This window comes from Lactuca virosa, chromosome 3 (assembly GCF_052849685.1).
Source record: "Lactuca virosa cultivar CGN04683 chromosome 3, Lactuca_virosa_CGN04683_v6, whole genome shotgun sequence".
In the NCBI taxonomy this organism is placed as follows: domain Eukaryota; kingdom Viridiplantae; phylum Streptophyta; class Magnoliopsida; order Asterales; family Asteraceae; genus Lactuca; species Lactuca virosa.
In genome coordinates this window covers 10,086,404-10,109,816 of record NC_136428.1, presented here as the reverse complement: position 1 = coordinate 10,109,816, position 23,413 = coordinate 10,086,404, and the positions used below count along the sequence as shown (strand labels likewise).

The 23,413-nt window shown below is 37.6% G+C and overlaps 2 protein-coding genes across 2 annotated transcripts; one reads left to right on the top strand and one right to left on the bottom strand.

The window, feature by feature from the left end:
• Positions 1 to 17,996: 17,996 nt before the first annotated feature.
• Positions 17,997 to 18,809, top strand: LOC145163291 (uncharacterized). The gene is made up of 2 exons (XM_079082130.1): positions 17,997 to 18,075; positions 18,157 to 18,809. Exons 1-2 carry the CDS (start codon positions 17,997 to 17,999, stop codon positions 18,807 to 18,809), a joined length of 732 nt encoding a protein of 243 aa, XP_078938256.1.
• A 2,331-nt stretch (positions 18,810 to 21,140) lies between these two features.
• LOC145163290 (uncharacterized) lies at positions 21,141 to 22,985 on the bottom strand. Its single transcript, XM_079082129.1, has 3 exons — positions 22,907 to 22,985; positions 21,648 to 22,507; positions 21,141 to 21,224 (listed from the first exon to the last, which is right to left on the bottom strand). Exons 1-3 carry the CDS (start codon positions 22,983 to 22,985, stop codon positions 21,141 to 21,143), a joined length of 1,023 nt encoding a protein of 340 aa, XP_078938255.1.
• Between the last annotated feature and the right edge of the window lie 428 nt (positions 22,986 to 23,413).

Sequence of the window (23,413 nt, the reverse complement as noted above, 5' to 3'; positions counted from 1 at the left end):
GCTGCTCGGGCCCCAAGAGGAATGTCACCGACTTCTTGGTCAGTCGGGTCAAAGGAACAATGATCTTGGAGAAATCTTGGATGAATCTTCGGTAATAACCCGCTAGACCAAGAAAACTCTGAATCTCAGTTGGAGACCTCGGAACCTCCCACTGCATCACGGCCTCTATCTTGGCCGGATCGACCAGAATACCCTTCTGGTTGACAAGGTGCCCCAGAAACTGCACCTCGCACAACCAGAACTCCCACTTGGAGAACTTTGCGAAAAGTCTCTCCCTCGTCAGAGTCTCCGGCACCTCCATCGGGTGCTCCTCATGTTGCTCCTGAGTCTTGGAATAAACCAATATGTCATCAATGAAAACTATCATAGACCGGTCCAGCATCAGTCTACACACACGGTTCATGAAGTCAATGAGCGCGGCTGGAGCATTGGTGAGCCCAAACGGCATCACCCCAAACTCATAGTGTCCATAGCGAGTCCTAAAAGCTGTCTTCTGGACATCCTCATCTCTGAATCGCATCTGGCGGTATCCCGACCGCTGATAAATCTTGGAGAACCAAGATGCACCGTGTAGCTGGTCAAACAAATCATCGATCCTCGGGAGGGGATAACAGTTCTTCACCGTTACCTATTCAGCTCCCGATAGTCTATGCACATGCGATGTGAACCGTCCTTTTTCTTTACAAACAGGATCGGGGCTCCCCATGGCGAACTTCTTGGCCTGATAAATCCCTTGTCTAGTAGCTCCTAAAGCTGCGTAGACAACTCCTGCATCTCGGGAGGAGCCAACGAATATGGTGCCTTGGCTATCGGAGCTGCACCAGTGACTAGGTCAATCCTAAACTCAACCTGTCTCTCTGGAGGTATCCCAGGTAATTCCTCCGGGAATACGTCTGGGTACTCTCGCACTACCGGTACGTCATCGACTATCGCCTTACCCTTATCCCGGGTATCCATGACATAGGAGACATAACTCGCGCAACCCTGCTGAAGGTAGCGTCTCGCTCTCGCTGCTGAGCATAGAGTCAATCCTCCCTGCGGCCTCTCGCCCTGAATCATTAACCCTCCCCCACTAGGAGTCCGAACCCTCACTAGCTGCTGCTCGCAGTCGATCACTGACCCATTGGGGCTCAACCAAACCATACCCACTATAACCTTATTCCCTCGCAGGGGAATAGGGACTAGATCCACAGAAAACTTCTCATCAAATAATTGTAGCGTACATCCTCGGTGAACTCTCGCAACCCTGACGGTCCTATCGTCTGCTATCTCCACATCAAGTGGGCAATCTAGCTCTCCAGGAGCTCCTGTGAATCGCTTGCTGAGCGCGAGCGACACAAAAGATCGAGTGGCACCCGAATCAAACAGTACCAAGGCTGATATACCGTTCACTAAGAACGATCCTATAACAAACACATAAACGTAAGCAGTAGTCAATAAAAATAAAGAGATAAGGAAAAGATACATACCCGTCACCACGTCGGGAGCTGCTCGTGCCTCCTCTGCTGTCAACTGGAAGGCTCTGCTCTTCGCAACTGGCGCATCCGCCCGGCCCTGGCAAACGTCGGTAATCCTCAATGTAGCAGGGGCGGGTGTTGCCACCGGCCCTGCTGCTGCTAAACTCGGGTACTGGGACCGCTTGTGTCCCCTCTGATTGCACTGAAATCAAATCAGATCTGATACCGTCGTGGTGGTGGTAGTAGCTGTACAATCTCGGCTCACATGTCCACTTCGGCCGCACTGGAAGCAGCCTGAACTCCCTGCCTTGCACGTCCCCTCGTGCAACTTGCCGCATTTGCCACAACGGCTGCGACCCTGCTGGCTCCTAGGTCTGTGGTCTGATACCTTGGGCTTTTTGCCCGTACTCTCTGCCTAAACCCCCTCGGGTTTCCTTTTCCTATCCATCTCTAAATCCAACTCTCTCTCTCTCTCTCTCTCTCTCTCTCTCTCTCTCTCTCTCTCGAGCCCTAGCAATCATGTCCTCCAACGTCTTGTAGCTGGTGCGGCTCATAAATTGGCGGATATCACTCCTCAACATCTCATGATATCAGGCCTTTTTCAGCTCCTCGTCTGCCACGTACTGCGGAACGAGAAGGGCCCTCTCCCTGAACATCGCGGTGATATCGGTCACAGTCTCCGTCATCTGCTGGAGATCCTGGAACTCCCTAGCAAGCTGTTGCACCTCTATCACAGGTGCAAACTCGGCCCTGAACCTGGCCGAAAAGTCACTCCAAGTCATAGCATCAAGAGCTGCATCGTCACCAATGGCATGTCCGACCTCCTCCCACCAGTCACGTGCCCTGTCCTTCAGAAAACGGGACGCAAGTCGAACCTTGTCCCCCTCGGGACATCTGCTGGTGTGAAATGCGTCGGTGACATCTACCAACCATCTGATACCCGCAATGGGTTCCCGCGTGTTGGGTTTTTAGTACTATAACACTCATATGGTGCACATAAAAACCTAATGCTTTGGATCTAAGTTTTCTCTAGTTATACATGCAGCAAAAATTATCCAAAGCATGAAACCTATCTAGCATACAAATATGGTACATGAATCATAAAACTAGTTAGAAGAATACCTCTTATTTGTAGCTTGTAGTTGTTGGCCTTTAAAGAGCTTAGCACCTCAAGTGTGATGCCTCAAACAAGTCACAAACACCATGAACAAATGGAGGACTTTGAGAGAGAGGCTAGAACCACCAAAATCGGCTAGGGTTCTCTTAGAACCCTTGGGGTGGTGAATTTGGAGCTAAGGGGTTACTTTTATAGTGTAGAATTCCTAGGGTTTCAACTTGTAAACCCTAATTCATTCCTTGGGCCTTTAATCCAATAATCCATATGATAAGCCTTATGGACTAACACTTCATGGACTCTCACATAAACTTAGTCCATTACTAATCAATCATGGATCATTGGCCCAAACTATATGTATTACTGATTTACTTAATCAGTCCCCTTAATTTAATTAATCTCTTTTGATCACTAAATTAATTCTTGAACAATATTAATTAAATAATATGATTTCTCAATATATTATACTTATAATATATTAATAAATCATAAATAACCTGTTTCTCAAATATCCATCCTGTCAAATTGTTCTGGTGAACGCAACCCAAAATGGACCATGCTACTCTCGGGTCAAGTCCATACCAATTATAGTTATGGGCTTAGACACATATTCCAACAGTCTCCCACTTGGATAAGTCTAATAACTATAACTGCAAGTATGACTTCAAAACCCGACTAGCAATCGTAGCTCTCAAAAGCCACTGTCGAACTCTGACCTAGTTAATGACGCATCCATTAGATAAGGGATCATATATTCCTCCATTCTAGATACCGTATGGACTGAGACATGGATTATAATCATTCTCTCTGTCCATATGTTGTTTCCCGATTTCCGATTTATGACGACCGACTAATTGAACAAATCAAATCAGTCCAGGCTTGGCCAAGCGCTTAGGGTTGTCATCACTAAATCATCGAGGGGCCCACAGATATCGCTTTTATCCCTCGTAGGGTAAAAGGAACGGATAAACTTCGACTCATATGCTTGCTCTATTTACTCATCAAATCACACACAACAATACGTTTTATAACACCAAGTTACTGATGCGTTTTCATATCATCAATGTGCAACCGACTTGTAAACTGCAACTCATATCTCTCCGTTTCAAAAATATAAGATATTATCGTCTCACAATCACTCGTGATAAAGTCCATGAAGCGATTCAGATGAGTGTGGGTTTAATCCAATACTCAAATCTTATTGCAGGAGTACTCATGAACACTGTAGCAAACTTATGTTATGTCTAACACTTTAGACAATCTACATACGAATTCATGACAGGCTTACCTCATTACTTACTTCTAAAGTATGATTGACTGTGGATGTTTGAATAATCTTATTATTCGGGAAGTCAAAACATGCGAAATGAAACGCAAGAATAATCGAATCCAATATGGTCTGAAAACTTTTGAATATAAATAAAACACCTTTTATTTAATCATCATATCGATTACACATTATTCATTGTATAATGTTTCGACTGATCAACTTAATACATGAATTAAAACAATAGTCATCCCATGCTCCAAGCATGCACACTATGTTTACCTATGGTCCTTACTTTGTGAAATAGATCAATTGTAAACATTTCCAATGATACTAATTTCACAATTCCAAATCCTTATCGTTAGTGTAAATACCAAGTCCTTGCCACTTAGTGTAATGTGTTAGATTCTAAGCTTATATGTAGTGAACCTTTTGTAATGAGTATGTACACAAGTCACAGAGACTTTGCCAATTACAAAACTTTCCATTGGAGATTGTTACAAAACAATTCCATGAAGTCTCATATTCAAAGCACATTCCTTTGAACATCCTTTTTGCATAAAAGTTTCTAACTTACTCATAGATTCTTGATATCACATTCCCATTATGGAAACTTTTCCATAATTGCCATATGACTATCCATTCTTAATAGAATCCTATCTATTCAGAATTATATCAATATGGTCCATTCATTACTATACCTCTAACTGTCCTTAAGCAACTAATCCTTAGCGAACCTCAGATCATCGTTGACAGTTGTTTAATAACTTTAGTCATATCCGGTTCTAGTCCTTTTTCCCTCTTAATGGCCTAGGCATTTGGAAAATTAGAACACGTGAATATTATAGCATATGCAATCGATCCTATATCTGAAGCATATGGGACACGATTCATAATGTCTTACATAAAGACATGATACTTGACCAATCTTTTGCTATAATATTTCTATATATAGAATTTCCAATGTTGAAATATTTCAACATGGTATTCATATATATCCATGACTAAGTTTGATTAATACTTCAATCTAAACTTTTAGATTCGGAATAAAGTATAAGTATCCTCTCCCTTACTATAGCGAAACAACTTTTCAAATTTTGCAACTTTGAAAATTTGTAACCTTTATTTCCTATAACTAGTATTGCTAACTTGCAACACTTCACATAATAATCATGCTCCCACTATCATGATAATTATATTCTTACTAGCATAACACTGATGCTCCTACTAGCTTTGACATGTATCCAGAAATCAGCTGGACTTCCAGAAATCAATACTTATTGACTTTCTTACCAAAGTTCAGATTTCTGATACGAGATGCTTCGATAAACCTTTATCTAAGCTCATAAACCTTTTATTAGAAAGCTCATATGCATGTCTAAACTATTTCAGAACTTACGGCGGTAAGTCCCGAATGTTCAAACTATTTTCCATTTTACACAATTCGAACTATGAATAGGGATGTCGTAATTATAATCGAATTTGAGAACTCAATTAACACAACTGCTATCTCCTTAAAATCTACTTAGTGAAAGCATTTCCTCATAATCTTTTTCATGAATTTGAGAGAAACCTTATGACACTTAGATTTAATGGTGTATGTGTTCCTATCCATGTGAAAACTGTTATTTCCAACCATTATCATAAGACAAGGTCTATGACAAATTCAAACTCATATGGACTGAACTTGTTCAATCTTAATTTCTTTCCACTTGGTTGCACAAGGGCCTACCATGTTTTCCAAGTTGCTTAGCATATCACCCTTACTAATCAATGAACTTTCATTGATCAAGGTGCATTGCCTTATGCAAACAACTAAGAACTCATAGAAATCATATGCATAGTCAACTTTAACTAGAATGGGCATAGAAACAAGAATATGTCAACACGACAGGTTATGAACCTTAAGTCGTGTGCTAGTAATAAACAATAGGTTTATTCTTGAATAGTTCTTGAAACTTTTCAAGATCTTTAAGACTCCCACTGACTTCTTGACATATAATATTCTCTTATCAAGAAACACTTCTTGACAAACAAATATTCAAGAGTTAGTGCGGATTCATATCAAGGGAAAACACTTCATACAATTGGCCTTAGTTGGTCTTTGTCTTAAAGACATCACAACTACTAATTCTAAATGTGTATAAACAAGAAAAATTTTCTATTCCACATTTCATGATGTGTTATAAACCTACTTAGGATATGTCACTCACTGTACAATCTTGGAGTATGACTCTAAGAACAAAGTATGACTCATCTTCTTGATTTAACCATTTCTACAATTCCCGATTCCTCTTCTTAGCCATACAAGTGCACTAAGGTGTCCTTAGAGGATCAATTGTAATATGGTTTTCATAATCATTAAGATGATTATAAAACACGATACTAAAGTACTCTCTTTTCCTCTCAGATTGGAGAAACTTTTATCTTTCTGCCTAATTGATTCTTTTTATTCGTTCTTCCATACATTCAAACATTTTCAATGATTCAGAATTACACTTAATCTTGTAAGCATAACCATCATGACGAATAGTCTTATCGTTCTTTGTGGTGGACCCGACCAGTGCACAACAATGTGTACTTGATCCCCTAGTGCTTCACTTGACTCACCTCTATATGTGAACAATGAATTAGTCTTAATTTCCTAAAGATGAAGGTTCTCATTCATCATACAATACAACTTGCATGATTCCAAGTTTCTGTCCAATTGAAACTTTGGTGATGAAAATCTTTCCTTATTTGGTAAATTTTTTGACACTACCACAAACGAAAGAATCAAATCCATATTACTAAAAATAGATACATACAAACATCAATTTTCACAAATGTCATTCTAAGGAAATATAAAATAAGATAAAATCAAATTTTCTTTATTTATAAAATTGTGGAAAATCTTGTCCTTACAATGCAATTAAAAATGAAAACTATGTTACTACATGTTTCTTAGCAATCTATCATAACTCCAAAGCAGCAACTCAAAAAATCTAATTCGTGACCAGATTCAGCTTGCTTCTTTCTTTAAGCTTCCTTCGATTCTAAAAAAATGTGATCTTATCACATCATGTATTAAGAATCTACAAATAGGAACTTAATAGAGTTAGATAGTGGACTTACCTGAAGCAGAATCAAATACTTTGACTTTGCCCTCTCTTAGATCTTTCAGGTAGTCAGGGAAGCTTCGCTTCCAATGTCCCTTCAAATGGCAGTAGAAACAAGTGAACTATTTGGCATTTGCACATGGAACTATCTCAGAACTGGCTTTTCTCTTATGGTCAAATCTTTTGACCATAGCCAATTGTGACAACTGTCAATTCTGGGTCAAACAAAGTCAACAAAAGTCAACCAGGTCAACTCAACTTGTATTAGAATTTTAGGTAAATTGTGATATTCCATAATGCGTCCAATGTACGATTGACAAGTTATAATACAAAGCACTACTCTTATTGGAAATTATAGAACATAAACCCTAAATAAGGTTAGTATCGTAACAATTCGGTAATTCAACTTTATATTGTTTTAGTATAAATAATATTCATAACACGATGTAGTGGAATTCATAATCCTTACACTACATGGCAAATTCATAACAAAGGCTACAAATACAAAATTTTGGTGAATTCGTCACCAAATACGACAAACTCCATACCCGACCTAAAACGCTCAACTTTTAACGAAAAGAATTTAGGGATCAACCTAATTTTCGTGTAACATATTATTATTTTTGATAAGAATGATTTTATTAACAATTTGAATTTTTATAATTCAAATTAAATATTTATACATCATTTATACTTTTTTTTATAAAAATACCACACTTTTTATAAAGAATATAATATTTTTATAAAAATTACCCCACTTTTATAAATTACCTAGATTTTTATAAAAATAAAAAGATTTGACTTAGTGACATGATTGTTACATCTTTTCCCAACATAAAACATTAACTAACATGTATCAAGACCATTACCCAACATATAACAATGCAAACATCACCTCACCCCACCCCTTACCCCTACCCACCCCACCACCCTACCTCCCCCATAAATTTCATTCACGTCTCCCCCATCTCTCTTCATCTTCATCTCTCACTTCATCTTCTTCATTCCTCCATAATACTCTCAAGAACAAGTTCAAGTCTTCCAGAGATCCATCCCTCCAAGTTGGTTCTTAGGATTTTTGGTAAGCATTCCTTGTTAATCTAGTGTTTTTATACACATTCATACCAGTTTTGTTACATTTACACACATTTATATGTGTTATTAACCATAGGGTAATACCATCTTCAAGTGCTCTTCAACCATCTTCAAGTGTTCTAAGCTTGAGGATCTTCATCTTCATCTCTTTATCCACTAAAAATCCACTCAAGGTGAGTTCATACCCTTTCATTTTCGAGTTTTTCCAAGTTTTTAGGGGGGGGGGGGAATACAAGTAAACAAATCCTATTTGGATAATCTAAAGGCTTTGTAAACTAAAAATACAAGTTATGTCACTAAAACATATCTAAGCTTAAAAATCAGCTTTTTACAGAAAAGTTGTGGTCTGTTCACGGACTGTTTTTCCTTGCTTAAACTTAATATATTTCAAAACTGTTCAAAATGCCAATAGTTCTGGTCTATACCTTTTTAAGGACTAATTTCATGCATTCATACGATTTTTCTACAATTTATGGTGATTTTTCATGCATTCAGAACATTTTCGGACCAGTTTGCAAAAATGAACGTATTCACTCTAGTTAGGAACCACTTAAGGTCAAGGAAAAATATTATGGACAAAGTAGACTCATTTTCTAAGCTCTGAGAGTTTACATATCAAAATTTCGACTTACGGTGATTTTTCTATAATTTTTCTAAAAATAGGGACAGAAAAATCAAAAACTAGAAATTGTCCTCATCATACTAAATGTTTTATACTTGTGTTTAGATGTAAGTTGATGTGTTATAATCTTTTAAAACATCTAGACATGATAACTTACATGTGTTTATATATTTGATTATATAAATGGACTTAACAAAACATTCATAATAAACTATAATTGGTATAGTTTGGAAGTCACAACCCACACTTTTCAAAGGTACACATAATTATTTAAAGGCATAATTATCTTATTTTGCAAGTAAAACGGAGTCATAGTTCACGTAAATCTGTTAATGCTCTTGTGAGACTTTCCTTCACCATACTTATCTAGCGTACACTGTAAGTCCTGAAGTTATAGCCAGAGTCTCCTGGAGGGAGAGCGAGGTACTTGTGTATAGATCTATACGGGGTTGACACCCCCACACATGAGTTGTTCGCTACAGCTAGACGGGAACAGTCTAGGGTGACAGATATCTTACCGAAACTGACGCCTGAAGAACGTCATGATAGACATATCAGTCATATCAAGCATGGTTATAGCGACTCACATAGGGATTAACAATACGATTTTGGTTTACGGGAAGCTTACACTTCATCGGTTTTATTAAACTATAAAACTGCAAATCATTTTTCAAGTATTCAGTCTCTTACACTTCCGGTCTTAGGGTTTATGACTACAGTTTTTCTTACATCAGAAAATATTGGATTTTCTGGGAACGTTCGCTTTACTTTTATAAACAAAAGATAACAAAGGACATGCATGCATATATTCACAGTTTTGGAACGAGACTTACAAATCATTTTCATAGAAAATATCGGATTTTATGAAAGTACTACGAGAACTATTCTAAACAAGTGCAAAACCATTTTTATACAAAAATGATTATGAACTCACCAACTTTTTAGTTGACGCTTTTCAAAACGACTTGTATTCTCATAGAACCAGTAACATGTAATCAGCTCTGCTATGAGATCAAGGGGTGCGACTTCATGAAATTTTACTTCTTGTCACTTTTGTGTAATTGATGAACAAGTACAATATGTAAACTATGTAAGTGTGTATTTTCAATGTATGTCGTTTGGAATTCTATGTTTCATTCATATTCAATTGTTATGATACTGTACAATGACGTCATCCGCCCCCGGACATTTCCGCCGTCCTGGTTAGGGGGTGTGACACCAATTCCCTTCCCATAGGAGGAGGGACCATTTATGGACTATCTATGTCATTGCCTATGTCCATGGCAGCTTGGGAAGTAGATCTTCCAATCAAATTTTCTTGACCAGTGCGCCAAATCATTGCTGATTCAGCAGCAATTAGCAAATAGGTGAGATCGATAAGGGTCACGTCGTGATCTGTCATATAGTAGTCTTTAACAAGTCAACAGTCAGCTTCCTTGGAAACACGACACCTATCATTCCCAGCCTGTCAATATGCAGCTTCATGTTCAACATGTGAGCACATACAAACTTTCCATCTTCATGTTTGCTTAACAACAGGGTTTGAGTGATCTTGAACTTTTCAAGTCGACGAACACGTAGGTCAGGGAGAATAATTAGAGGAGGGGGAGGAAGTGAAGTATGATTTCCATTTCCACGTTCCAATCGTGGGACATCATCTTCATGAGGAAAGCCTTTTCCATAAGATTCGGGAAGACCATAGTTGTCAGAACTAGACATCTATAAGGGAGAAATTCAAGTTTAGTTGATTTAAGCCCTTAGTATAACACCCAAAATGAAATATTAAGGCTAGGACCCAACACAATATTCTACAATTCGGAAGAGGGATTCCGTAATCCAATTGTAAAATATTTGAAGGTAGGTAAATGACGATTTACTAATTTCCACCATGAAAAATGAAAAAGACCATTAGGTTTTAAATGAATTGAAATTCCTAGATTCTTTGAGATTCATTGAACTTTTTCAATGGCATGTTTAATCTCGATTATGCCCTTCAAGTTTGTGACTGGGATACCGAGGATCACAAACAAGGTGTGAATAAACATGAAAATTAGCTTGGTACTCTCGAAGTCAATTATCACCTAATCAATGTGCCGGTTAACCACACACGCTCCATTGATCTATGACAAACTACGAGCTACCCATTTCCATCCTTTATTAGTCCCATATTAGTGTGTCGGTTAACCACACACGCTCTACTAACGACTAATAAGGTGCATTGTGCAATTTCACAGGTTAGTATCAAATTCACATTTTTCCTAAAGTAACTAAGATTGGGAATTTATAAGTGTTTAGTTACTTTATATTTCATTATACTTTTAATGAGGATTTAAATGTCTTATCAAACCCGTTTGGCTAACGACCCTCCACCAGTCAAGGAAGCGGTGGGTGAGAGTGGACACCCATTAAACCACCATTTCATAGGCAGTAACCTTATACCCCCCTTATAGTCCGGCTTCGTGAATGACGCCTACTAATAGTAAGACTGACTTTTTACATATATATATATATATATATATATATATATATATATAATATTAAACTTTTAATTTTATATAGTATAAGGGTGTATTTTAAACTTTTAAAATACTTTGTGGTTTAATCAATTAATTAAACTATACTCTTAATTTAATTAAACTTGAACCATGTAATTATGGATTTATTAATCTCTCTTTTAATTAAACATTTAATTAACTTAATGAAATCCATAAGAGGTAATTTGAACTATTCAAAAGACATGAAGGTTCTAAACATAAAATGCAAAAATTAAAACTATTTAATTAATTTTAAGTTATGAACCCAAGAGTTGCACCTTTTGAAAGCTTTTCAATGTTCCACAAATGTGACTTTTCAACTTTCAAAACTTGAGGACAAGTTTTATAACTCTTGAAAACCTTTTGAGTTCCAAACTTGATGACAAGATTTGTAACTCCATAAAAAACTTTTGAGTTCCAAAACTTGTTGGCAAGTTTTGTAACTCCTAAAAGCAATTAGATCAAATTTTAAAACCAATAAAATAATCATAATTTTATCTTTTACAAATTTGACTTAATGTAACTCTTAAAGAAAGATAACTTCAAATCAAAATATTACAAACAATTAGCTTATTATATAAACTAGTAATAATTTCAAGATTTGACAATTTATCTTTTAATTGGATGGGATAACCATTGGCAAATAAAAAAAACAGATTTTATGATACAAAACTGTTTAAGGTAATGATCCAAATCCAAATCTGGCCAAAAAGCCCGACAAACTTCAAACAGGATATCCGACTCGTCGAGTCAGATAATGGACTCGTTGAGTTCATGTATGGACTCGTCGAATCCCCCTTTCAGAGTGCAGTTTTTCAACTTTTCCAGCTTTGAATAAAAAGCAATGCATCTATATAACAGAAAACAACCCATGACTCTGATACCACTGTTGGGTTTTTAGTACTATAACACTCCTATGGTGCACATAAACCCTAATGCTTTGGATCTAAGTTTTCTCAAGTTATACATGCAACAAAAATTATCCAAATCATGAAACCTATCTAGCATACAAATATGGTACATGAATCATAAAACTAGTTAGAAGAATACCTCTTATTTGTAGCTTGTAGTTGTTGGCCTTTCAAGAGCTTAGCACCTCAAGTGTTATGCCTCAAACAAGTCACAAACACCATGAACAAATGGAGGACTTTGAGAGAGAGGCTAGAATCACCAAAATCGGCTAGGGTTCTCTTAGAACCCTTGGGGTGGTATTAGAGCTAAGGGGTTACTTTTATAGTGTGGAATTCCTAGGGTTTCAACTTGGAAACCCTAATTCATTCCTTGGGCCTTTAATCCAATAATCCATATGATAAGCCTTATGGACTAACACTTCATGGACTCTCACATAAACTTAGTCCATCACTAATCAATCATGCATCATTGGCCCAAACTACATGTATTACTGATTTACTTAATCAGTCCCCTTAATTTAATTAATCTCTTTTGATCACTAAATTAATTCCAAATTAATTCTTGACCAATATTAATTAAATAATATGATTTCTCAATATATTATACTTATAATATATTGATAAATCATAAATAATCTATTTCTCAAATATCCATCCTGTCAAATTGTTCTGGTGAAGGCAACCCGAAATGGACCGTGCTACTCTCGGGTCAAGTACATACCAATTATAGTTATGGGCTTAGACACCTAATCCAACATCGAGCCCCATGGTAATCGGGAGCTCCACAAGCTATGAACTCCCTGAATGTCAGTGTGTGTGACCCCATCATGGCCGCCATCTCAGTATGGAAGGCACTCAACTTCTCATCCAAAAGCTCCATAATACCCTCTTTGATCGTGCCGAAGATCACAGGAGTCTGATCCAGAATATTGCGCGTAATCTCAGAGAAGATGAACTCCCTAGTCTGATCGTCTAGCTACCCGGCTCCAGAGCCTGAGCCTGATCCCTCATCGGCGCCTGAACTGCCGACTGGTCTAGTGCGTGGCGTCACCATACTAAAAATACACTATAACAAACATCAGTATACTCATCATAACTCGAGGGATCTCACATACTACAAGTTGCCTGGGTTCATCTCAGCCTCCCTTGATTCGAGTACGGATCCTCTGCTTTCAGTAGTATAGGCCCATACTACCTTTCACATCTATCCGTACTTTCCTCAAGAACTGCCTTCACTCCACCAAGTCCCTTCTACTACTACTATTGATGTTCTCACGTTAATCTCATCCTAGGCCTGCCCTAGGGTAATCACCAACCCACTCTCCGCTATCAGCTGCATAAGAAGTCCCTGCTATCTCCCCCTAACTAGCTTGTGAATACCATTACATATCACTAAGACTAGATAATTCTTCGAATGAGAGATCCTACTCTACAACGATTGGAATCAAACAAGCGTTGCGAAATAGAGCTAGACCTAACCTTCTGAAATTATTTAGTCCTTGCAATATGTAACTTAACATATTCGTTTACTAGTTAGTAAACGATAACTAAGGCTCCTAAAAGCACAAAGCACGCAGCATTCGAGCATCGAGTAAACATAATCAAGCATATCCTAATCAGGCCATCATATCACTGACTAATTTGTACTAGCATGCAGTTCATAAAGCTGATACACATAAAATAGGCACATAAGGCATCCTTCCTAGATCCTTAGTCCTAATGTAGCATGTAGTTTTTCATAAACATATCATAACATAAACTTGTATGGGTAACTTAGGGGTACTTTCTTGAGCTCAGTTAATTGCATGGACCACACCCTTTTTCTCTTTTCAAAGTTCTTTTCTCTTTTAAAAATGCTTTTCAAAATTCTTTTTATAAAGATGATTTTCTTTTGAAAAATTTTCATACCAAGTCCTCAGTTTGAGTCCAGACACAGCCGAGAGTGTGCCCGAATCCCTCAAAACAAGGCTCTGATACCAACTTGAAACATCCCAAAAATACGGTCCAAAAATTTCGTTTTAAAAATCATTAAAAAAACATAAGTATCATCAATCATATAAAAAGTCATAAATCATGTATCTCGTCAATATAATAACAACTGACAATGTATCAAAACCATATGTCAAAACATCAGAGTGAATCATCCCAGGCTAAAAATTATGGTATGTGCCATGCAGTCATCCCGAGCTCTTCCCCTTACTAGCGGAAGTACCTGAAACCAAAACTGAAAAATGTAAGCACGAAGCTTAGTGAGTCTCCCCAAAATACCACATACCATACACATAATCACATAATAACATACATTGGGCCTTGCCCGCTACATTGGGCCCCGCCCGGCATCTGACCAAAGTTCGGCATCGGCCCCGCCGGCATCGGGCTCCGCCCGACATCGAACCGAAGTCTGGAATCGGGCCCCGCCCGACATCGGACCGAAGTCCGGTATACATATATCATATCAACAAGCATATAACATAAACACATAATATAAACATATAAACATTCATCGGGCTTGCCCCGACATCGGACCGAAGCCCAGAACACATAACACCTAACATATAAGCTAAACATTCCTCGGGCTTGCCCCAGCATCGGACAGAAGTCCAGAACATATAAACGAACACATGCAAGAATCACGAAGACATCAAGCATACAAACATTCTTCGGGCTTGCCCCGGCATCGGACCGAAGTCTGGAACCATATAAACTACATTGGGGTAACCCCGACATCGCTAGCATACATAAACGGGCCGGCCTTGGTGCCTTAGACCCGTTCCTACCGGAAGAGGACTCACCTCACAAAGCTGGCTGCTATATCTCTCGGTAAGGAATCCCTATCGGCTGCTCCCACGACTCCCCGAGCTATCATTACCAAATAACACTTAGTCAAAATCCAAACAATCCTTCTTAGGGTAAAATGACCATTTTACCCCTGATCTAAATGGACCCATGACCTAAGCCCAAATCCATAACATGAAGGCCCAACTCCATATATTCTCACCAAGCCCACTAATGGCCCACTTATGGCCCAATTTTCTAAATTGGGCCCAACTTCTCAAATGGGCTTTCCCTCAAGTCCAATATGCAATAAAATCCATTATCGGCCCAAAAGAATAATCCACTAAGGCCCATAATCAACTAGTCCAAGGAAATGGCCCAAAAAGGCCCACTATCACAATGAACGTAGGGCGTTCCTCCTTGGTTCAGATCGCGAGCCCCAGTGGGAACACAGCTCGTTCCCAAGACCTACACAAGACGTTCGCGTCTAGTTTTCAAAAACGGGCCAGTAAGCACTTAATTCTTAAGCCATGATATCCAAACACGGATCCAAGCTATCTAGGACCTCTAGAATCATAAATTCACGGACTTGGTGACTTGCATGTCCCCCTTAAGTCCAAATCTCAAGGAATAGCAATCAACTTCCATAAATATGGTCCTAACTCTTGCATGAACCCATTAAGACCTCAAAGATCGAAACTTTACTGATATAGGGACACCATTAGCACCAAGGGTGGCAACCCTAGGCCTATTGACGAATTTGAGTCATAAAGATCCATTCTTGGGACTAAAAAGGTCCAAAACATCATCACACTAGATCTAAGCATACTTAAGGAAAGTTGTGAACTTTATACCTTCAAAGAGTCCCAAATGATGATGATATCCCGGATCTATGAGCTTAAGATACTCAAGTTTCTCTTCACTAGCTTCTCCTTCCTTCTTCCAAGCTTTTAAGCTCCAAGACAAGCTTCACAAGGCCACACACACACACAAGAATGAGAAAGGGAGGCTATCTAGGGTTTTCTGAGGTTGAGAGGCTGGTAAGGAGGCCAGGGCTTGAGTCATAATGTTGTTTATATAGGTCCTAAACTCGAAAAATTAGAGTTTGCATTCAGCGCGGGAACGCAGCGCGTTCCTCAGGGGAACGCCCCGATTTCGAGCTACGCCTCCAAAATCCAAGGTTGGCAGAAATGGTCTCTCCTTCCTCCAAATTCCATAATAATAAGGTCCAAAAGCAGTAATTCAATATGTAAGGGACCACAATGTAAATAATACCTGGACTAGGTGATACAAGCAGAAGCAGCCTATACTTTTGCAAGTATAACATTAAAGAGACAAAAATCATAAACTAGTATAAACAAATAAAAATAACCAAATCCAGATATATTTAACTATAAGTATAATGTTTATTATTTAAAGGGGTTATAATGAATTTTCCTCCATAAAGAATGAAAGTTAACATAATGGAGGAGTGATATTTCTTCGGGAATGGAATGGTCTATATTCCATTCCATCGGGCAACACAAATAGCTTCTTTTGATCGAATTGAATTCTTGAAGGAGATTGAAGCAATGCCATACTAATTTACCTGGTAGCAAGTGTTTTTTCATGGATAGTCCAGATAAGTGGTAAAGATTTAAAGGGTTCCTGCAAAAGGCTGTAATAACTAAACTTATTAAGTTTATAACAAAATGTGAAACTAAGATGGTTTTTAAAGTTTGAGATACTAAATCATTTGGATTGTGAAATTTCCAAAATATTCACAAGAGCTCCAATATTCAGGCAGTATACACAGGCCCCTCTTCGAGTGAGTAAACCTGTAAAAAAATAGTCAATGATGACTGTCAAAATCTATTGAAATCATAATACATCATAAGATTAAATTACAAGAAACCAATGAATAAATTGATAAGGTTTAAAGTTTGATGATTGCTAACAAAATATACAAAACCTTCGGTAACAACAAAGAAATCCAAATTCCATATGAATGAGATAAGTTCTTATTTCTAATTGAGTTCATGTTCTTAAGTAAGTGACATACAACTTTCTAGTGCTTCATAAGCCATAAGGAGAAGCTAGTCATATCATTTTCAGACATCAAATTTCTTGAATTTATTCTAAATATTTTCATTACCGTGCAACTAAAATCATAGCAATTAAAGAAGCCTATAGTCTCATGAACAAAAAAATTACCTCAAATTCATATCCAATTGTTCTCAAAGCAGTTTCAACAGTAAGAATTAAAATTCGATGTGGATCAACAAACAGATTTGCAAAAACCTACAAAATGGAACTAATAGAAGTTGAAGTTGAAACAACAGAGCAATATTGAAAACAAATAGTTATCGAATTTGAGTTTGTCGTCATCATCATCGTTAACCTATATTCCAGTTCCCATTTCAAACACATAATTGTTAACATTTACCTCAATAAACATAGAATTACTAACCTGATAGCGGGATTGGGGCTTGTATTCGATAGAATTCATAACCGGATGTGAAAAGGAAGTCGGTAGTCAGAATCATCGGTGTTGAAACTAATCGTCGTTTTTGAGCCCGATGATTGTGTTCGGCGACTAGTATCATAATCTATGGAGAGAGGAAGAACATTCACAGGGAGTGGGAGGTGAGGAAATCGTTGGAGGAGAAGATAATGACTGAAATTGCAGATGGGAGAATCTCCGATCTCTCTCTATCTCTATCTCCCTTGAGAGATAGACTGATGATTGAGTGTGCGTGAATGAAACGAAGAATGTTGTTCTCCTGATTTAAGGCATAGAAAGCTATGGGGACGGAAATTCGTCCCTATAGCCTTCCCCAAAAATGCGCCTTATCTACTTTCTTTCCCGCTTAACATATTGATAACAATGTAATTGTGGTAGGTAAAAGGAAAATCAACTCTATGGAGACGACATGTCGTCCCTGTTATCATGATTATTTTAGGCTTATTGTATTTTATGTATTTAGTTAAGCCCATATGTGGCCTTATGGTTATGAGGCCCTCAATGTAATTATATATATATTTTTGCTTAGTGAAAGGAGGGATTTATGAGAAAATATTACTTAACTTGGTATCAGAGCGTGTAATCTAAACCTAGCCGATCCTTGCTTCCTTATTCTCCTCATGGCTTCCAATCTCTCTGATAAACCCTCATCCACCATCAATATCAAGAATGTAGTCCCCCTTGTTCTTGATCTCGATCGTATGAACTATGATATATGGCGATAATTATTTGAAACACATTGCCTTGGGTTCTCTGTTGATGACCATCTTGAACCTCCAGCCGATCCCTCTGCAAAATCCTCATCTTCAACCGATCCCAAGGATAAATCCAAGGAGGCTGAAGTGGATCCCAAGGAGTGGACAAGGATTGATTCTATTGTCAAGTCCTGGATTTATAGCATTGTTTCTCAACCTCTCCTTCATATGATCTTGAAGAAAAAGTCCACTACTTATGGTGTTTGGAAAACCCTTAAAGATCTTTTCCGTGACAACAAAGACAACAAGGTTATGCAGTTAGAGAATGAATTGCACAATATCACCATGGGTGACTCCTCCGTCTCTGACTACTGTACCCGGATCAAAACCATCTCTGATAGGTTGTACAATCTCAGTTCCCCTGTTCCTGAAAGAAACCTTCTTTCATACACCCTCAGTGGCCTATCTCAGAAGTACCGTGTCATTGTTACCACCATCAGGTACACGAAACCCACACCCACCTTCATGGAGGCTCATTCCATCCTATGTCTCGAAGAGCAAACCATGCTACAAGATCAACACAAAAATATCACTCCGTCTCATTCAGATACCTCATCTTCCCCCACAGTTCTTGTGGCAGACGAATCCTGGCAACAAAACCATCACGACGGTCGGGGCAGCTCCTATCATGGTGGTCGGGGTGGACAGTGTGGCGGTTGCGGTGACCGTGGAGGCTGAGGTCGCGGACGATATGGTGGTGTGCCTCCTCAGTCGGCAGCCCCTAATGGTTAGGGTTTTGGCTAGTACCCATTATCGGCAGCAAACACTCAAGCGGGTCTTCTACCCAGCCCACCTTCTAATTTTCCTCATGCAGGAGCCCAACAAAAGTTTGGAGCACAACCGTTGCCATCTACTGGTGGGCCTAATCAGTCCATGCTACCACCTTTTAATTTTTTCAGTCAACCCACTACTACCAATCAGCAACAGGCCTTTTTATACTCAAGTTCCGACCCAACAAAATTTGTGGCTCCCTAACACAGTGTCCAATATCGCTCAACAGCCCACATCTATTCCAGAGGCTTTTCAAACAAACTTCTTAACAGATCCAGGTTCCGATGGATGGTTTATGGATACGGGTGCCACCTCTCATCTTCATGCCGATGCAGGTATACTTTCTACAGTTTCTAATACGAATAATTTTTCTTCAACTGTTTTGGTTGGGGATGGATCTTCAATACATGTGAGTAAAATCGGTCACTCCACTCTCTCTCCTCCTAACCTGTATCGTACCATTGTCTTGCGTAATGTTTTGATCACTCCTCAAATCATTAAAAATCTTATAGTTGTTTGTTGTTTTACTTGTGAAAATGTTTGTTCTATTGAATTTGACTCTTATGGTTTTTCTGTGAAGGATTTCAAAACCAGGGATCTTTATCCAGTCAGCACTCCTACCCCTCAAGCTCTTCTCTCCATTGCTCCGCTCATTTGGCATCACCGTCTCGGTCACCCCGGTCATCAAGTTTTCAAGCACTTAGTTGATAGTCGTTCCATTTCATGTTCTTCTAATAAAATTTCTAGTTTATGTGAACCTTTTCAATTAGGAAAACACATTAAATTACCTTTTTCGTTGTCAAACACTGTTTCGCATTTTCCATTTCATATTATTCATTCCGATGTTTGGACATCTCCGATTGATTGTTATAGTGGTATTAAATATTATGTCATCTTTCTTGATAATTACTCTCATTATGTGTGGATTTATCCTTTACGTGTCAAATTCAATGTTTTTTTTTCCAAATTTTTACATTTCCGTGCCTTCGTTCAAAACCAATTCAATACCGATATTAAAATTATTCAATGCGATAACGGTGGTGCATACAACAACAAACAATTTCAGACTCTTTGTGATCAAAATGGTACCCAAATGCGGTTTTCGTGTCCACACACCTCCCAACAAAATGCCAAATTCCCTATAGGGCATGTATAGCAACGACATATCTCGTCCCTGTAGATCCCGTCTCTATAGATGCTTATATTGTAGTGCTTTTCAAACTGCTTTTTATATCAAACGATATAGTAAGGTTAATCATATTGAATAATATATTTATGTATGGTATACAAATACTAATTAGAAAGGTTAAGTGACATAAAATCATCATCATCAAGCTCACAATCCTATATGAATTAAGTAAGGAGATATATGTTGAAAATTTTGTGGCTACCATCAAGTAAACAAATAGTTCCAAATATGACATCTGATATATGGAACAAGAACTGGGAGAAAGACAATTGCTAATAAAGATTCCCAAACAACATAAGATGAATGAAAACCTATAATCAGACAAGCATAGCAAAAATAAATCGGTGGAAGTGCTAAACAGAAGTGTCAAAATAAAACAAAAAAAGGTCAATACATGCAATGATACAAGTGAGTTTATAGAAAATAGTTGAAAAACATTTCTTGAATATGAAGCCTTTATTGAATGAGTGAATTTGATGTAATAAAAACACAAAAATATACATCGTTTGTACATGTTTTGAGAACAAGTTTGTAATAGTTAATTGTTTTTGAAGTCGGAAGCAAATATCCTTATCAATGTTTTAAAACCCGGGTTTTTAGTTGACCCGGTGTGATGAACGGTTCACGGGTCAACCGGTTCAACCGGTTGAACCACCAGGTCAACCCGGTTTATGGACTTTTTATGTTTCCATATACTTTGACTTTCCTGCATAATTCATAGACATATAAAACCAATAATTTGATGTCCACAAAGTTTAAATATTGAAAAATATATCAAAACATGTTATAGATCAATCTAAACACAATAAATAACCACATAGAGTATAAATAACAAAACAAAACATAGTTCTAGACGGATCCAAACGCGCCACGACCAAACCAAATCATAGATCTTGAGAAATTGGAGTATTATAAGCATCGATCTCGCGGTCACTTAGTAATTGAAATTCACTATCAACTTCACGATCAACATGGTCACCTTGTGATTGAGAATCCAGTTCATGCTCTTGCTCATCAAGCATATTTTCCAAATCATCATAATAAAGTTCTCATTGCCGCTCTTCTTCAACCACCCAAAAATCCGTCTTATCAATATTTCTGTAGTCAACAGGATCGTAAGACCTCATATCAACCTTCAGTCTACAAAAACATTCACAAAAATCTCAAATATAACTTGGCCATTTTATAGCATAGTATATCTTAGCAAGATACCATACCTATTTTGTAAACGCAAGTTGTAATGAACAAATACAAGATCATTTAGCCTTTGATGTTCCAACCTATTCCTCCATTTTGTGTGAATCCTTTCAAATACACTCCAATTACGTTCGCAACCGAAAGAAGATGCGGTTTGACTTAATATTCTAATAGCAAACGTTTGCAAAACCGAAATATCTCCGCCAAATAACTTCCACCACTCATGTACAAAAGATATGGTTAGCAAAAAATATATTAGAAAATACAATATTTTATATATAATTATAACAATTAAATTTAAATCATACATGGACGAGTAATATTTCGAGGAGCAACGGCACTAGATCTACCAAAGGTACCATCAGCATCACGAAACTGCCTAAATTCAATGTAATATTTAAAACGTCATCACCTTTAAAAGTCTTCTCAACCATTTCAAGAACACCTTGAAACACCTCATTCTTCTTACAAAGATTTGCATGATCATATTGAAAAACGAGATTTAACCAATAAGCCGCACAATAAATCCTTTTTCTTAACATCCTATCCCAACGACTATCAATTATGTTAGTGTAAGGCCTGTATAATTCCTTCTTATTCTTAAACAATTCCTTAACCCCTTTCCTTGCCCGACGCATTTCCTTGTAAACATAAGCAATTGCAGGTTTTTCTTCAGAATCACACAACCAAAAAAGCTTTAACAAAGGAGTCATTACTTTCACTGTAATCAAACATTTCTTCCAAAAGATTTCATTCAAGACAATCTGTTTACATTCAATCACATTTCCCACTTTCAACATCTTCTTAAACTCATTAGATATGACCATTGCTTGTAAATACGCTTTATGCTTATATAAACTTTGCAATGCAATGAACGCGGTACCAAACCGAGTACCACTTGGACGGATGATTTCTTTCCAACCAGGTCTTTTTCTTAACGAGTTCAAGGGCCACTTATGATTATAAATGAAAACAGTAACCCTCGATGCAAGATTGACCAAACTTTTCACATTATCCAATTCTGAAAGATCCTTTAATACAAGTTTAAGATAATGCGCTGCACATGGAGACCAAGTAATAGAATGATATCTTTCACATAACTTAGTACCAGCAAGCTTGTGATTAGCAGCATTATCAGTTACCATTTGAACCATATTTTTTTCTCCTACCATTTCAACAATCTCAGCAAACAAATTACACAAATTTGTAGCATTGCTCTCTATATCAGATGCATCAATAAATTTAAGAAACGATATCCCTTTGGGATAATAAACCAAGAAATTAATCAAATGTCGTTGCGTAATATCCCTCCACCCATCACTCATAATTGTGCAACCAGTATCAACCCACTGACTTCTAAACGAATCAATTAACAATAAAACTGACTTTTTGCATCTATCAATAAATTAACCCTCAGAGCATGATAATTAGGTGCTTTGTACCCATAACCAATACTTGCTACTTTATTTACCATAAGTTGAAAAAAAAGGATAGTTGCAAGCATTCATAGGTATACATGCATCATAAAACCACATAGCAATAGCCAAATCCACATCATGTATTTTTGCCTTACTTTCCATCGCAGATTTGATAGTGGGTTAGGAAGGATCATTTATACCTTTCGTAAAAAATGGATGCAAGTTTGAAGTAGATTTCATTTTTCCCTTTTTCACAGTTGGCATATCTGCTTCCTCCATCTCTTCATCGTCATCCAAGATAGTAACACTAGTGGTACGTTTTCTTTTTGGGCAGTCTCTTTTAATTTCCCTTGCACAGTAAACCGCACTTCTGGACTAACTTTTGACATGATACTACCTCACCTTTAATACCGGCAATATGTTTCTTAACCAGATTTATTCCACCACCACCTATAATTTTTTGACAAAAATTACATATCCATGCCTTTTTCCCCTTCTCATCAACGACTTGAGTTACATGTTCCCACGTTATATCCGTCTTTGTTCGTACATTTGATTAAACCGAAGAATAAGATTGAGATTGAGATTGTGCTTGTAATGGTTCTTCTTCCCTTGATTCCATATTTAACTACATTTAAAAGCAATGTTATAATCAATACACATATGTCAATTGGATCCTAATTACATAATCTACACAATTAGAAACT

What these genes read in the sequence shown, in the direction of transcription:
- LOC145163291 (XM_079082130.1), top strand. Translation starts at nt 17,997, where the DNA reads ATGGCTTCCAATCTCTCTGATAAACCCTCATCCACCATCAATATCAAG. An exon ending in CCTTGTTCTTGATCTCGATC is followed by an intron (nt 18,076 to 18,156) that starts GTATGAACTATG and finishes TTGAACCTCCAG; the next exon opens with CCGATCCCTCTGCAAAATCC.
- LOC145163290 (XM_079082129.1), bottom strand. Translation starts at nt 22,985, where the DNA reads ATGGAGGAAGCAGATATGCCAACTGTGAAAAAGGGAAAAATGAAATCT. An exon ending in GCATCCATTTTTTACGAAAG is followed by an intron (nt 22,508 to 22,906) that starts GTATAAATGATC and finishes CATCTGATATAG; the next exon opens with AGAGCAATGCTACAAATTTG. An exon ending in GCAGTTTCGTGATGCTGATG is followed by an intron (nt 21,225 to 21,647) that starts GTACCTTTGGTA and finishes TGTAGACTGAAG; the next exon opens with GTTGATATGAGGTCTTACGA.